The 17,809-nt window shown below is 31.7% G+C and overlaps 1 protein-coding gene across 1 annotated transcript; it reads right to left on the bottom strand.

Moving 5' to 3' along the window:
• Nucleotides 1–640: 640 nt before the first annotated feature.
• On the bottom strand, nt 641–17,429 carry LOC108913005. Its single transcript, XM_018718456.1, has 4 exons — nt 17,386–17,429; nt 17,270–17,332; nt 6,862–7,119; nt 641–856 (listed from the first exon to the last, which is right to left on the bottom strand). The coding sequence occupies exons 1-4, from the start codon at nt 17,389–17,391 to the stop codon at nt 743–745; spliced, it is 441 nt and encodes a 146-aa protein (XP_018573972.1). The 5' UTR covers nt 17,392–17,429; the 3' UTR covers nt 641–742.
• Between the last annotated feature and the right edge of the window lie 380 nt (nt 17,430–17,809).

The following is a 17,809-nucleotide window of genomic DNA, read 5'->3' as shown; positions in this document are numbered from 1 at the left end:
GTTTTTCAAATTTATTCACAAAACAGTTTTCTAGCGACGAATTACATATGTAGGAAATATTATATTGTTATATTAGGATTAAAAGTGTCAACTTTAGCTCCTAAAATTAGAAGTGAATACTTTTGTTACTAAGATACCATTTTTTTTCTCAGTAAGGAAAATGTTAACCTTAGAGACCTCTGAAAGTCAAAAACTTCATAGTTTTGTGACGGTTGAAGAGAAATTTGTTTTTTAATGTAGTAATTGAAGAAAAACTACTATACATACATATATCAACAAAACTACAGTACTGATTTCACCTGTTAAAATAAATAGAAAATTGAAATATTCATGACATAATCCTCTGCGCTAAAAGGATCAGTCGAAAAAAGTAAAGAAAAATTAAAATCACATCACTATACATCGCGCACTTCTATAATTGTGATTAACATCAATAAATAGATTTACTATTTTATATTTCAGCAAACAATTTGAGACCTTAATTTGTCTCAAATATATTTGAGGCTTAATTAGTATTATTATAACCGTTGTGAGGAATGTGAATATATTAAACAATAGATATTTGTTAATTATTCTTTTCTTATTATTCCTAAAATGATATTTTCTAAAACAAAATATTGTCAAATTAATACAGAAATAAAAAAATTTAAATAATCTATTAGATTAACTTGTAAGTATAGTCATTAGCTATTACTTTAAATACTTATTTTCAAAACTATTTCATTCTTCAGTACCAACTTTTTTACTCAGGCAAATTTGGTGTAGTCCAAACGTATCGAGCTCTTACAGTTACAGCCAATTTGTACTTATCTATGGTATCCAATACATATGCCCCAACAGCAATATAACCAATCACCTAAAATAATGAAATAAAAGAATTATACTAGTGTTATTTAATAAATGTATAAATAAATATAGTGAAGCACATAATAATGGATCTGTTATTGTCCAAGAATAAAACAAGGTGCAAGTAAAAGTTCGAGGGAATCAAGAAAACTATATTTCAAAATTATTTCAAAATAAATGAAGTGGAAATGTGGCAAACAAAAAGTTCTTTTAAATATAACAACCTATACAGTGTTTCCCCGGATGAAGTACTACACTACTAACGTTTTTATTGTCGATTTTTCGAGAAAAATTGATGAAAAGTTTTGCTTATCTTGGGAAGCCATGGACAGTAATTAAATATGTAATAAAACATATACATATACGGGACGTTCAAAAAAATTCAAAATGTGAAAAGCAAAGCCCCTTTAATTTTTGTTTTCTTTAAAAACTGTATTTAACAAAGTTGTTCGAGAACTTAAGAAATGTTTAAATACGGGGTTTAGTCAGAAAAGAAGAATAATAACATTTTCAAATAAGAAGACGCGATTTTTAATCTTATCTTAATTAAAGCAGACAGGAATTGTATAAAATAAATACACTTTTATTTTAAATTTAATATAATATAAAAATAGTTTAGTACAACAATTTCCGGGTTGGTTGTCACGTCATCGGTTTTGGGCAAGGACATTTAAATAAAGGGGACTTATTTATTTACATTTCTAGATGAAGCCTGGTCTATTCACAGTCTAATTGTATCATTGTTGTCAGCTGTATAATAATTATACTGGAAATGTACTTAATATTTTTATCGCAATTTTCATCACAATTGTGAAAATTATTATTATAGGGCAGTATTATTAAGTTATGCATACAATATTGTTAAATTCTGTACATATATTAAACTATTTTTCATTTTTCATATTTGCCATGTTTGAAGACTTGGCAACTACTCAATAATTTGTAGCGTGTTCCTCGTTCGTTCTGCCGTGGTTGGCAGAATATGGCGTCTCTTGTTAGAAAATAGTTGTGATTTTAGTAAGTGAAACGTGATTAGTGTTTATACATGTATTTTGGATAAACTTTTAAGGTGTGAATATGGTTAGACAGTGCAGAATTTGTAAGAAATTGGATTATAAACATCCACATCAGCTATCCTTCCACAGGTAAGCATGCTTGAAGGTGACTTTGGAATGTATATGCAACTGTGGCCATTGTCGTGCGTGTGGGTAACTTTTATTTGATTAACGGTAAAATTTTATAAATCTGACTTGGTATTTTTTTAAAATTTTTGCTGAAATAGTAAGAAAACAATAATATGAACCACGTTTGGCCATTAAAATCAAAGGAAAATGCTGCACCACAAATAATAAGTTACATACATTATTTATATTTAATATATTTATAGGTATTTCAATGTTATCTCTTATACCCAACATTACAAATTTTAATCATTCAAATATATTTACAATTTTACTAAATGCACGAGCATAAAAACTGAATAAATACAACAGCAAAAATATGGTGGTGGTTCACTTATACATAAAAATACCGAAGATGCAATCAACTGAAAGTTGCATTCATTCAACCATTTGATGTTTTCCTTTGGGAATATATTTTTGTCTCACTGAAAATTTGCCTCAGTATTCTAAAAGTGAAATGTGAACGTTTTTAGGGTGCTTGGGGATGGTGCAACAAGAAAGAAATGGTTACAGTTATTGGGATTCCAAGAAGTTATAAAAATTTTATATATATTTATTATAAAAATACTGAGTAACTGTTGAAATATATTGACTTAGGACTATAAAATATTTTATTTTGACCCATCCAAAATGTACGGCAATGGAGATGTAATCGCGCACATCAGTTGGATGAAAATAAAGCCCTCTGCTTTCCCCTTGTCTAGCTTCACCCAACATATGAGATAGACTGTGACATGCATAATCCCCTTTATTTAAATGTCCTTGGTTTTGGGTTTCTTGACGTTTCGAGAGACATATCGCTCTTTTCCTCAGAAGTAATTCTAAAAGTTTTCGAGTTTTTAAAAAGAGCGATATGTTTCTCGAAACGTCAAGAAACCAAAATCGACGACGTGGTAACTGGCCCGGAAATTGTTCTACCATTAACAACTGTCACGGTAGTCTGCAAACCAAATAAATGTTGCTTTTCTAATTAAAATAATAGAAAAAACAAATTAGAACTAGAACTTCGTTTATGGTGGCAACAGCTTCCTGAATTTAAGCTTAAGCAAATCAATGTTATCGTCAAAAACGTTTAAATACACTTTTTGCTTTAGGTATCCCCATAAGAAATAAAATAGTTGGGACAAATCGAGTGCAGGCCAAGGTATTGGTCCATAGCGTGCGATCCACTTGTTCGGTCAACGTCAAGCCAGTTTTACACTAGAAGTGAGAATTCTGAATTCTAAATTTTTGATACCTAGTTCTGCCAAAACAAAATTATAGAGAATTTCCAAATACGAATTTTGATTAAGATTTTCTTCCACAAAATAAGGACCAATTATTTTATGATACTTACATTATGCCACACCAGACATTTACTTTTTAAAATTTTTTAGTATTAGTTATCAATCGAAAATTTGGATTATTTTATTCCAGTATCTACAATTTTGAGAGGAAACCAAGTCATTAGTTGTGAATTTTGATTCGTCAGTAAATAAAATATTGTGATGTGATCTGTTTTCAATCAGTTTCTCGCCCATTGTTAAACAAACGTCTAAATGACGACCATTAGGCCCATCAAGCAATCTATAATTAAACAATTAAACACTGGTTTGAAGGGATATATTTTGTTGTATACTAATTTTTTTGAATATGAGATCTGCTAATATTTATGTTTTCTGACCTTTTCCTGAGGGGCATATTTGAATTGTCTTGTACAACGTCCATAACTACAACAGTATCAGTATCGTAAACATTGTATTCTTTGTTTATCTTTTTAATATTCCTTGTATCAACAGTGGTATCTAATTTTATAATTAGCTTGGGGACTGCTCTACGAGTCGCAGTTACATTTGGATACTTTTTATTAAAAATTTGTATTGCATATCAATTCCATAACAGTTCCCAAGACAAATTCGTTGCTCCAGGGTTAGCATTATTAATAAAAAATATTCGGTACGCAGTTAATACAAATAAATATGTTGATAGTATGTAAGTACGTAAGATAGTTAAAAATTGTCTTGTCTTTTAATTTGCAAAATGTTATTGTTATCCTTTTCTTACTAAACCCCTTATTTAAGCATTTCTTGAGTTCTAGAACAATTTTGGTAAATACAGTTTTTAACGACTCCCTGTTTCTTTTATTATATATTTGATTACTGCCCATGGCTTCCCAAAAGTTTTTATTAAGAATAGTCTTTTCTCGAAAAAATCAACAATAAAACAGTATACAAGAGTGCGGTACCCCATCCGGGGACAACTTGTATATTTTGCATATGCCGCACATTATTTTTTAATTTAAACTTAATGATACACATTCTAATTGACTACGCTGCTGGTTGCGCTTTGACATTCTAGTGCGATGTAGGCCCACCAACTTTTCAGAAAAATTTTAAGCTCTGACCAACAATAGCTACTGACACGATTTACTCAAGGAAGACGATATATTAGCAGAACTGTTTTTGCACTTTAAAGATGCAGGTGGATAGGTTTAAATTCAAATCAATTCAACTGATTAAACAGCCACACAAAAAAAGAAAAGTAGTCTGTACTTTTCATGCGACATTATGTTATCTGTAGTATTTTTGCCTCCTGATCACGAATCTGGTGTCAGAATTGAGCTATCACATCACAGGAATTTCCTAACCTTAAAAAACAGGTAAAAAATTGCAAAAATTCATGAAAAAGTGCTAGAAAAATATAAATTTTTTTTTTCTACATTCATATGTTCATTTATATAGTTAAGACCCGGCCCAACGTGAATCCGCGGTCAGCATTAATGGTTCTTTTTCTAACCTCAAAGAAACGGGTCAATTAAAGTCAGATATCACGAATTTTCAAACAGTAACAGATTCGCGCCAATTTGATACACGGGGGTTTTCTGGCTCGCTGATCACGGATCCGAGGTCAATTGGCCGACCAAATTTTCAAAAAATAACAGAATCGAAGCAAATTTGGTATACGGGAGTTTTCGGGGTCGCTGACTACGGATCCGAGGTCAATTTTGCAAAATTCAAGATGGCGGATCCAAAATGGCCTACCAAATTTTCAAATAATAACAGAATCGCAGCAAATTTGGTATACGGGGGTTTTCGGGGTCGCTGATTACGTATTCGAGGTCAGAATTGCGAAACTTATTTTGTAATATTTTACTTTATAACCTGAGCACCCAATCATGTGTTACTTTACTTTTTTCTGCTATATCTTGTTCTTTTTTCTGTAAAAGATCTATTCACGGGTTGAATTTTGTAAATCTGATCTCGGATTCGTGATCAGTGACCTCGAAAACCTCCGTATACCAAATTTGGCGTGAATGTGTTATTTTCTGAAAATTTGTTCGGCCGCCATTTTGAATTTTGCAAAATTGACCTCGAATTCGTGATCAGCGACCCCGAAAACCCTCTTATACCAAATTTGATGCGAATATGTTATTTTTTTAAAATTTGGTCGGCCATCTTGGATCCGCCATCTTGAATTTTGGAAAATTGACTTCAGATTCGTGATCAGCGACCCCGAAAACCTACGTATACCAAGTTTGACGCGAATTTGTTAATTTTTGAAAATTCGTGATATTAACCTTAATTGACCCGTTTTTTGAGGTTAAAAAAAGAACCATCAATTCTGACCGCTAATTCACGTTCGGCGGGTTCTTAACTGTATAAATGAACATTTGAATATAGAAAAAAAATTTCTAGTTTTCCTAGCACTTTTTCGTGAATTTTTGCTATTTTTGACCTGTTTCTTGAGGTTAGGAAATTCCTGTGATGTGATAGCTCAATTCTGACACCAGATTCGTGATCACGAGGCAAAAATACTACAGATAACATAATGTCGCATGAAAAGTACAGACTACTTTTCTTTTTTTGTGTGGCTGTTTAATCAGTTGAATTGATTTGAATTTAAACCTATCCACCTGCATCTTTAAAGTGCAGAAACAGTTCTGCTAATATATCGTCTTCCTTGAGTAAATTGTGTCAGTAGCTATTGTTGGTCAGAGCTTAAAATTTTTCTGAAAAGTTGGTGGCCCTACATCGCACTAGAATGTCAAAGCGCAGCCAGCAGCGTAGTCAAAGTACAGACTACTTTTCTTTTTTTGTGTGGCTGTGTTATTATCAACACTTAACATAGTCGCTTCAAAATTATTTATTTATATGTTTAAAAATTTAGTATTATATATTTAATTTAATATCTACTCATATCCGCTGATTAACTTCTTTAAAAAATAAGATCAATTCTTAAATGCAGAAATAGTTCAGTTAACCTATCAGTTTTTATCCAAAGCTATTAGAAAAATGGATACTTTATTTGAATGTCTACTTAACTGTCAGGTTTGTGTATTGTGATTCGTATTATTTTTTATTTTTAAGCTGGGTACTTTGAGTCTCAGTTAAGACTTGATTAACTAATCAGGCGACTGTGAATAGGTATACATTTATAAAATAAATTAGTAGTAGTCTAACCATGTGATTACTTAACCAAGGCTTAACCGAGACTCAAAGTACCGGACCACCCTAGATAATTATACAGGCACACTAAAATGTGGTCTGTTCTTTTGATTAGACCCTGTTATTGTAGTTTTCAGATCCGCTGAACATGAATCTGAAATCAGACAGCATCCACCATTTTCGATAAAATGTCCCATCTCCCAAAACCTTAAAACTGGATTATATAAAAACATGATGCTTTTAAAAATATGAATGAAAATCTAAAAACGAGTCATTAATTAGATATGTCAAACACATTGTATATATTGATACTACAAAAATAGGTACATTTACGTTTCAAATATAGTTAGTTTTATGTACACTATATGTACCTACATAATACATATATGTATAACATCGGTTTTACTTACCCCTGTTATTATAAATCCTTTTGTTAACTCTGACATAACAATGGATGCAGCTAATATATACATAATCGCCAAAATAAGACAGTTCACACATTCAATCCAAAACCATGGAAGGTCCGACTTCTTTAGTTTCCCTGTCAAATGTAGCAGCAGTAATATTCCTGTAAACAATAGCGCGTACGTTGCTACGGTTAGTAGGAAGTACGTTTTCTGATTATGTCCATAATACGAGCCCATCAAAATAGCTATAGTATTTATTATCTAAAAAAATTTATTTTTAATTAATATAGGGTAAATCTAGGAGAGATGACGCATCAGGTGAGATGACGCACTGCTCGTTCTGGCATAATCATTCTTCATAGCGTATATTTGGCAACACCGGTAATTCTTATTATGTCGTCACATATAACGTATCAAATACAGTTATATTTGAGTAGTGTTAGTGACAGTATTTTGTTAAATTTATTGAGGTTACACTAAATATTTTTACATCGTTTAGAGTCAGAAAATATACAGGTACGTTAAGTTACATTTTTATTAAGTTTTCAAGAATTCTGTTGTAGATAATGAGTAGTTAAGTAGTTCTAACCTCAATTTCACACATTTCCTATAATAAATTTAGTTAAAAGTTGCTGCGTCAACTCACCTTATACTGTAAGGTGAGTTGACGCACGTATGCGTAAGGAGAGTTGGCGCAATAATAGACACATCGTNTACAAATAGATCGTAACGATACTGCGTTCTATATACCTCAAGACAGACCGCGTAGTTGATTACGGGTTTTTTTACATTTGCTAAACTTTTGCATAAATAAATAGACATGGACTCATCTTCAGATAACGAAGTTCTGCTTTTGGTTGCAGTTGATGACGATGAAGAAGCACATCGTCGAAGAAAATCCAGACGCAGGTAAGTTTACTATGATATGACTAAATTTAAAAACAGTGATAATGATTAGGAATTGTCTCGAAACATTTTTTTTATTAGGATCACAACTTTATTTTTTTTTAGAAGATTGTGGATTCATAGCATAAATGCCTCAAGAGAAGATAAAGGCGAATTTTATACATTAATTCCTTAGCTAATTAGAGACGAACAGCGAATTTACATTTTTTATTTTCGAATGACAACGCAATGTTTTGATGAAATTTTGAATTTTAAAATAAGGCAATTTGTTACCTACACACGCATGCGTAATCGGATGAGGAGTACACGATCGTTAATATCGCAAACTCATCTATTTGAAAGGTTCTAGGCGATACTGCAATATCGCTACTGTTTGGGAGCCTTTATTTCCTGACTAGCCGCATTTCCGATGATGCCTCCAGACCAAAATCAGCACCAAATAGTGACACGCTGTAGATGAACTTGTATCTTAACAATTACTCGTGGATTTTCTGAACTCCAAATGCGTCAGCAAGAAGCAAATGTGCCTAATCGCTGAAGACGATTTTGTTAAAGAAAATCAGCATCCACTTGTTCCATAATCCGTTCAACGAACTGTCTTCGCTCTATGTGGTCAATAAGCCTCAGTTCTTGAGTTAGTTGAATTTTGTGAGCATGAAGACGCAAATATTTCGTGAGAATACGCAGTGAGAGCTTCTCGAAATATCCAATTGTTGACCACGGTGACCAATTGCTGTTCCTGCACTCTCAGCAACACTCTCACGAAATTCTTCGATGTTTTGTGTTGAGCGACTTGTTAAAGGACGACTAGATCACTACTTAATCTAAATATCTTCACAGTTGATGATTATTATGTCATTGGCGTAGAAGTTGGGGTAAAGAAATTTCGCTTTACTACTCATTCCTACGCCACTGACCTACCAAAATTAGTAAATTTTACAATAAATTATACATATGTGTAAATGTTAACTCCACACCAAATTTGAATCAATTTGTTATAAGCATATCAGAGATTTCGTAAATAATATGAATTTAACAATCACAATAATAATAATAATAATAATAATATTTATTTCTGAGGACAGTTAACAACCATATAGAAAATGTCCTAACAAAATATACAAGTAGATAAATAGTAAGCACCTATAATAGTGGTACTCAGTCAAGTTCAGTCAATAAACTGATGTAACTAGTATATAACCAAAATACAAATATGCACATAAATTCACTAAATAACAATTAATTGATAAAAAACTCGTTTACACTATAAAAACATTGATTTATTAAATATTCCTTTAATCTACTTTTAAAGGATTTAACTGTTAAAACATTTTGAATATGTTCCGGAAGACGATTATAAACCTTCAAGCCATAAACTGAAGGGGACTTATACGCAGCCAATACTCTACAACGAGGTAAATAGAATTTGTCCTTATTTCTTGTGTTTATGTTATGTATATGATTGTGCCTTAAAAAGCTGTCCCTATTATTAAAAATGTATACACTCACTTCAAATAAAAACAAAGATGGAAAAGTCAAAATTTTAAGTTGTTTAAATAGATTCTTACAACTAACAGTGTTTGATACACCTTTTATTCCTCGTAATATGCGCTTTTGCGCAATAAAAACATTGTGGGTGTTACTGGACAGACCCAGAAGATTAACCCATATCTTAGGCAGCTCTCAACATGAGCATAGTATAGCATAAATAGCTGTGTCTTCGCCAAAACCACTCGGAGATTTCTAATCATATAATTAAGTGAATTTAATCTTGAAACAACCCAGTCGCAGTGTGATTTCTAAGAAACATGTTCATCTATACGTAAACCCAAGAAATTGATAGCACCTTTAGGTAGTGATAAAGCATGATTATTTATATGTATATTCAAATTAGAACAACTTTTTTGTGGACTGTGGAATCTCAAATAAAAAGTTTTTTCAATATTAAGAAACAATGAGTTTTGATTAAACCAAACTATCAACTTCTTGAGTACTTCGTTACATGTATTTTCGAGTATTGCATCGGATTTGTGAGATACAATTAAAGATGTATCATCGGCATATAATGTAAAATGAACCTCTAGTGAAATTTGCTCCACAGCATTTATATAAACTAAAAAAATAATAGGTCCCAAAATAGATCCTTGTGGTACACCCATATTTACTTGAGCAATGGCAGAATTTGAAATAATTTTTTCATTCCCAATGATGCTTGAAATCGTTGTAAAAACTCTCCTATTTGTCAAAAATGTTTCTACCCATTTGAGAGCCTTTCCCTGAATTCCACATCTTTGCAATTTGTATAAAAGTTTTTTATGATTGACACAGTCGAACGCCCTGCTGAGATCACAAAATATCCCAACAGGGCACTCGCCTGCATCAATCATGTTCGTTATTGCAGAATAAAATGAATTAGTGGCAGAGGTTGTTGACTTTCCCTGTATAAATCCACGCTGAGCATTAGAAATGACCTTATAATTGTCCAAAAAACAAGGTTAATCTATTTAAAAAACCATATTCAAAAATTTTTGAAAATACACTAGGTATGGTTACTGGTCTATAATTTTGAATCATCATAGGATCTTTTTTTATGTAAAGGTATCACTTTATCAGTTTTTAGGTAAGTTGGGAAAGTGCCATTACAAAAAGATAAATTTAATAGATATGTAAACTGAGGTATGATATATGGCAATATTTGTTTAATGAGAAATACTGGAACATCGTCAAATCCACTAGAATGCTTATTTTTCAATTTAACATTTAACAGTTCATATAGTTCATCTTCTCCATATGGATAAAGATGAAACTCTTTTATAAAATTATGTTCACAATTATTTTTTTCCGAAATCTGACCAACTACATCCTCTGCCGCTTGAATAAAGAAACTATTAAATAAGTTTGCTATTCTACTCGGCTCACTAACCACTCCATTGCCCTGCATTATCTCAATACATATTACCCAAATCGCTTTTACTACTATTTGTAAGTCGTGACACAATATTCCAAGAACATTTCATAGTATTAGACGTAGAAATCATATTTTGAAAATATGATTTTTTTTTATCTGATATTAATTTGTTATGCTTATTTTTAGCTATCTTATATGCCGGTTTGAACTCCGGAAAAGTAACGAGTAGTGCATGCAATTCCTTTAATTTTTTGCTTGATTGTCGAACATCCGTGTCAATCCACTTTTTATCTTTAATGTAAGATTTACGATATCGTCTCATCAAAGGAAAATGGAATTTAAAATTATTGTAAAAAAAAGAATAAGCCATATCAGTGTCATAAATGCTGTAGAGTTCACTCCAGTCTTGACACCTCAAACTATTTATAAAGTTCATTATTGCGACGTCGTCAAATACTCTTTTGTGGTAAGAAAAATGTTTTCCTGTTTTTCGTACTTCTAGATCCAACTCACACAATATTGATCTATGATCCGATACTATATTATCAAAGACACAAATAGTTCCGCCATTACGAAAATTTGTCAACACATAATCAATTGTGGATACATTTGATTTTGTTACACGAGTTGGCCATTTGACTAAACTGAACAAATTATAAGCTAGAAATATATTATTAAGTTTACAAAAATCATTGTTTTCCTCTCTACTACAATTAATATTAAAATCACCACATATAATGATTTTTATATTCGACTTATAAATATAATTTAAAACATCTTCAAACCTATTTAAAAATATATCCAAAATACCGGACGGAGATCGATAACAACACAATATTATACATTTTGTTAAATTATTTAGATCTACAGACACACCACATATTTCAAAGACCTTATCTATACAAAATTTATCCAAATCTATGCGCTTTGAATTGATTTCTTTTTTAATCCAGATCCCTACACCCCGAGATTTAAATAATATACGGGCTATAACTGGCCCTAAGTGTAAAACAATCAAAATGCATGCCCTTCAAGTACTTATGATTGGCCCAGGTTTCCGTTAAGCAAATGAATCTGATTTTGCTGTAACATTCAAGCTCCAATACTAAATTATTAATTTGATCAGAATTCAAACTTTGTATATTTAGCGTTAAAAGATCCGGACAGAATATCACGTTTCCATGGTTATCTTCTTCCTGGGAAAGAAAAAACGTCGAATATAAGCGTCCTGTGGCCATATGGATGCATCCATAGCTTTCTTGAAATTCCTCTCAAATATTGTTATCTTAAATGAAGAATAAAGTTCTGGGCACCTTGGAGATATTGCTTCACATATAACTTCTGGAAAATGAAATTTCAGAAACGATGTCATAGCATCAGCATTCATTTTTGGATCTATTCTATACACGTGCAATGCAACTGTCTTCGGAACACCTCTCACTGACATCGAGTTCGAGCAGACATTATCATTTTGTGCTACCAGTACAGGATTACGTCTTTGCCGTTTTTTAGCAGCCTCCTTCCATTCATAATTGTTTTTGGGGTTGTTTTGTACATTATTTAAGTCGCTATTTATATTGATATATTTCTCAGCTATCATTTTAGTATGTACCTGTTGAACAGCTGTTGATATATTTTTATTTAATACTTTATCATTAGTTTTTTGATGTTTACTTTGGTTTTTTTTCGAAGCGGTCTCTTGTTGTTTATGGATTGACTTTTTTGTTTCAGATGTCTTATCAGCCTTTGTACATTCCTGTTTTTGTAGTTTGACTGACTTTTTGTTTCTAGATTCTGATTCATTTTGAAATTTATTCAGTAGCTCAATTTGATTGTATAAAATAAGGATTTTTTCATTAAGTTCACGTAAAATAGTGTCTTTTTGTCTTACAACATACTTGAATATATCAACATCCACCTTCTTTTCTATTCCACCGGCTTCCACCACTGCATCAAAGAATGTGTCATCATCTCCATTATTCATCGTAGTTTCACAGCATACTACTGTTTTGTCATCAATGAATTTAACATTAAGTAATTTCGCACAACTCAGATGAAAGTAGTTTTCACATTTTAAACACCTTAAATCGTTTACGGGTTTCACCTTACATCGCTTACACACTGAAACGGTAGAAACACAACCGCCCGTCGCCATTGTCGCCATTCCAAAATAGATATACGCCAAATAGATATACTAGGTGATTGTTTTCTCCGTTACCTCCCCTTTTAGCGGTCAAAACTTTTACAGTAGTCGTATTTTTTTTTATAACGGACAGCAACATGGAAAAGGTCGTTTTATTTAAAAAAATTATTGTTTCTTGAGAAAATCGCCTACAGAAAGCATACTTGAGAAAAATGGCATTATTTGCAGGTCTGTACGTTTCGGTTCGCGTAGCAGTGTCACGGATTTAAAACTTTGAGTTCAGTAGGCGATGAAAACAAGATGTTGATTGCTGTGGCTATCAAGTAATGTCATTATTGTCGTGTTTCTTTAGAATTCTCATCACTCCACTCATCCAAATTATGAAGTGTCCGCAGTGTATCAAGACAATTAAAGATAAGTAAAATAATGTTCGCAAAACTTTAAAAAAGAAACTTCGGCCATCTCATTTGACTCCTGCTCATAAACTTGAACGTTTACAATTTTGCGCTGGTTGGTGAATGGCCTCGCAGAAGATAATAATTTGCTTCAAAAATTATTTTGTACCGACGAATATTGTTTTACAAGGAACGGAGTTGTAAATTTGACACAACAATCCACATCTTGTTTTCATCGCCTATACTAAACTCAAAGTTTTAAATCCGTGACACTGCTACGCAAACCAGCAATTTTTCTCAAGAATGCCTTTCTGTAGACGAATTTCTCAAGAGACAATATTTTTTTAAAATAAAACCACCTTTTTCATATTGCTGCCCATTTTAAAAAAATACGACCACTGTAAAAGTTTTGACCCCTAAAAGGGAGATGTAACCAGAGAAAACTAACTATCACCCGGTATATTGATTTGACTAAAGCTTTAAGAAATAATACGCCATAATAGTCCAAATAAATGTGCCCAATTTTAACGCTATCGGTAAAAGGGTTATGAAGTTATTAATTAAATTAGTTTTATTTTTGACTTTAAATGTTTGTAATTCAAAAACCAAAAATTTTTTATTTAACGTTTTTTTCGTAGATCGTATTTATTATATTTATCGTTGTGAATATACAGTCAAACGTTGTCGGTGAAATTTGCGGACACCCTGTATATAATATACAGCTTCCCCTTTCTTGTCAATTACCAAATTAATCAAAATTCATTGGGTGATCCAATACCTAATTAATTAAAAGTATTGAATGAATAAAGAGAAAAGAAATATTTTAAATATTTTCGTTCGAAATGGCGTTTACAAAGGAATTTAGAATTTAAAGAATTAAATTATTATAATTATGTTTCAAAAAAATGTACGTTCAGGCGAGTAGCGACAACGGGTAGTAAGAATTGCAATCATAGGCGTGGGTATAATTTCGTTGATTTATTTTTATTTTATATAATAATGAAAATGAATATATCTTATTTGGACAATTGCAAATGCCAAACGATAACTTTGTTGAGCTCATTTGTAACACTGAAAAGATATTTCAAGATAATTTTGAACAATTATCCACAAAAAATAACATTTGTAGCACATTTCTTGAATTAATTAAAAGACTACCTTTTAGTCATCCGTGTCATTCTTTTCCGAAAGAATTTGTACTTAGGTTATATTTAAGGGTTAGAATTTATTATACGTTATAAACTATAAACCAAAATTTTAGGAATATTCAAAAAATAAACTTATAATTATGGAGAAATCTGTAATGATTATATTTTTAATACTATATATTATGTTATTATATTTTTTTGTGTATTATATTGTAGGTATGTTTTATAATATGTATAAGTATTAGTCCAGGCTGTATCGTTGCTCCCGCTAGGAACATGATTCTCATTCCAATTTTTTTTCAAAATCTTACTAAAAAAATGACCCTTGAATCATATCCGCATGTTGCCAGACGTTACTAATGGTCAAAAATTGTTTAAACAATTTTTTTTAAACAAATTCGTAATTTTCGATTTTTTCGCTCGAAATACATTTTTATAGGCTTTTTGGGGTATTCTGAACAAATATGTTCATATGCAACTTTTCTCTAAAATCTACTGTTTTCGAGATATTAACGATTTTTTGTTCGAAAAAAACGCGATTTTAACCATTTTCTTCTCTAAGGATTACGTCAGTAAACAGGAACTTAAACAAGGAATTTTAATTACTCTTCAAGGTTTCTTTTAATAATCCGTATTAACTCCAAGTACAAAACCTATTACCTATCTAAAATATCCATTTTCTACTTTTAATGTCATACCACGTAATATTCTAATTCAAATTTCATATTATTAAAATTACCTACTACGATACTGTCAGGTAGAAACTAAATATTTTATTTCAATAATAAAAATTCTTTTAATCCAGCCCCGACAATTCCGCTTAATCTGAGAGTTAGCACGATTCCGTCTCGCTTGGTTCTCGACCGCCACATCAAAGGCGCCGACACGGACTCTTCCAGCTGTATTAAGCTGTGGTCAAGGCTTCTATTCATATTTATAATTGGAAAAGCTATTTTACACAACAAATTAGAAAAATATTCCTAAAATGTATTCTAAGAGAACAATTCAAAGGTATAAAAAAGATCTTTGGGGACAGTATTTAAATAGTCATAGTAGTACTTTTAGGAAACATTTTGGAAATCATATTCATATACACTTTTTTATATTACTTTTGAACATAGAATCGAATGATATAATCTATTTTACTTGCAATCTCTTAAAATTTCAAGAGACAAAAACATAGGTAATTATTGCTCAACACTTAAAAACGTTGTAGGGTGATGTATGTCCCTTTGTCACTTATTAAAAAATATACAGGGTGTTCCTAAATAAGTGTCGCAACGGAAAACTGTAAATTCCTGTTGAAAAAAGAAACATATTTTCCTCTTCCATTTTTCTCTCCGGGCTTTCGTTTTCGAGATACACGGTGTCAAAACTTTAATTTTTTTTTAGTTTTTCGCCAATATCTTAGGAATCGTTTGAACTACAGGACTGAGCTTTTGTACACACATAACCACTATTAATAGCTACTTTTTCGCACCCTTCTCGAATTCATTGGACGTGCCAGTGGTGGAGATTTTAAGGTATCGTAAGGGTTTTTCCCCCCTAAATTTTACGCCACTGGAAAAATGGACTTTTGACAGCAAATTCTAAAGCGCCAATGAATTTTACACAATAAGAGTTCTCTTGGTTCATTGCTCTAAAGTCAACCGTTTTCAAGAAAAATGACTTTTTATGAACAAAAGCAAACATTTTTGCTAACGTTCCATGTCAATACTATCGAAAAGTTGACCGATAGAGGTGAAGCCGCAGCGGCAGAAAGAAACATGATTAGAAGATGTAATGCGTGCATTCAAGCCAACGGACGTAATTTTGAACAGTTTCTGCAAAACAGTTACTCGCCAAATTGATAAAAAAAGTTAAAATCCTATCTGTTGTTAAATTTCGTTAAAATTGTTAATTATTACTACTTATTTTTTTAATTACAAAAGATTTTCGAAACGTTAGCAAAATGTTTGCTTTTGTTCATAAAAAGTAATTTTTCTTGAAAACGGTTGACTTTAGAGCAATGAACCAAGAGAACTCTTATTGTGTAAAATTCATTGGCGCTTTAGAATTTGCTATCAAAAGTCAATTTTTCCAGTGGCGTAAAATTTAGGGGGGGAAAAACCCTTACGATACCTTAAAATCTCCACCACTGGCACGTCCAATGAATTCGAGATGGGTGCGAAAAAGTAGCTATTAATAGTGGTAATGTGTGTACAAAAGCTCAGTCCTGTAGTTCAAACGGTTCCTAAGATATTGGCAAAAATCTGAAAAAAAAATTTGATCCGCGTATCTCGAAAACGAAAGCTCGGAGAGAAAAATGGAAGAGGAAAAATATGTTTCTCTCTTCAAGAGGAATTTACAGTTTTCCGTTGCGACACTTATTTAGGAACACCCTGTATATTACACTCAAATCACAACAACGATCTGAACAAAATAAGAATTTTTTTTAAAATGATATAGATAAGTTGGTCTATATCGTTTAGTATCTCAGAAGTATGTGGTCGAACGGTGTTCCCCCTATATAGAAGCAAATAAACGTTTCATCATATAAGTGTTTCATAATAATTTAGATGAAGAAGATGGGCATATTAATTTAAAAATATATGTGGAACCTTGTGTGCAATAGAGACTTGAAAAATATAATGATTTCCAATATCTCACAACTTCCGGTGTAACCGGCATACATACATATTTTAGTAATTCGTTGGAATATTTAGACATATTTACTCAAAACATAAGGAGTCACATGAACCAGGTAGACAAAATTTTCAATATATATCCTCCAGATAAAATAGATGTGTAACTGCATAATTTTTTTCCTTATAGGTACGCGTGTAGAAGTATTTGTTAAAGTAAACAAGCAAAGTAGAATGATTCATACTAAATTAACGGCATATTATTATAGGTGAAAGTGTAATGTTACCTCTTCTGAAATTTTTAAAATTCCAGAATAACTCTTGAGATATTCCAATCCAGATACTTGCATCTAATAACAAATTTAGTTTAATGATAAGTTTACATAGTTGAATGACAACTTACGCTCATGGCTTCTATTTTTAACAAACACTAACCTAACTGTGCTATATGACGAGATAAGTCTTATCTGAAAGATAGGATAATATCTGTTCAATGATTAGATAATTCAGAAATATTACTAAAATCTGTTAATAAAAATATATATGAGTAGGTACCTACTTGTTTGCGTCCATTATCGTTCATATATTTTTTACACATTGTTTTCCAATTTTACTCTCATGTTGTAACATTTATATCTCGTCAACGGCAACTCCTACCCTATACCTAAGTTTTAAGTGTGTGTGTCAAAAGATAGCTTATTTGAGATATTTTTTTAATTATTTTTTTATAACTTTTATAACAAACTTAGTAGGCGACTATAACGGCGCACCGCAGATAGAACCGCACATAACAGCGTACTCTAGCGATATCAAATAGGTCGGTTGGG

This window comes from Anoplophora glabripennis, unplaced genomic scaffold (assembly GCF_000390285.2).
Source record: "Anoplophora glabripennis isolate ALB-LARVAE unplaced genomic scaffold, Agla_2.0 scaffold808, whole genome shotgun sequence".
NCBI classification, from domain to species: Eukaryota; Metazoa; Arthropoda; class Insecta; order Coleoptera; family Cerambycidae; genus Anoplophora; species Anoplophora glabripennis.
Note: the sequence above shows the minus strand (reverse complement) of the source record. Positions and strands in the feature narration are given on the sequence as shown.

Bases quoted from the DNA above. Each gene is read 5' to 3' on its own strand.
- LOC108913005 (XM_018718456.1), bottom strand. The intron at 7,120-17,269 runs GTAACATTACAC...AAATTTTTTTAG, and splicing joins TTTTAAAAATTTCAGAAGAG to ATAATAAATACTATAGCTAT. The intron at 857-6,861 runs GTAAGTAAAACC...TCATTATTTTAG, and splicing joins AAGGATTTATAATAACAGGG to GTGATTGGTTATATTGCTGT.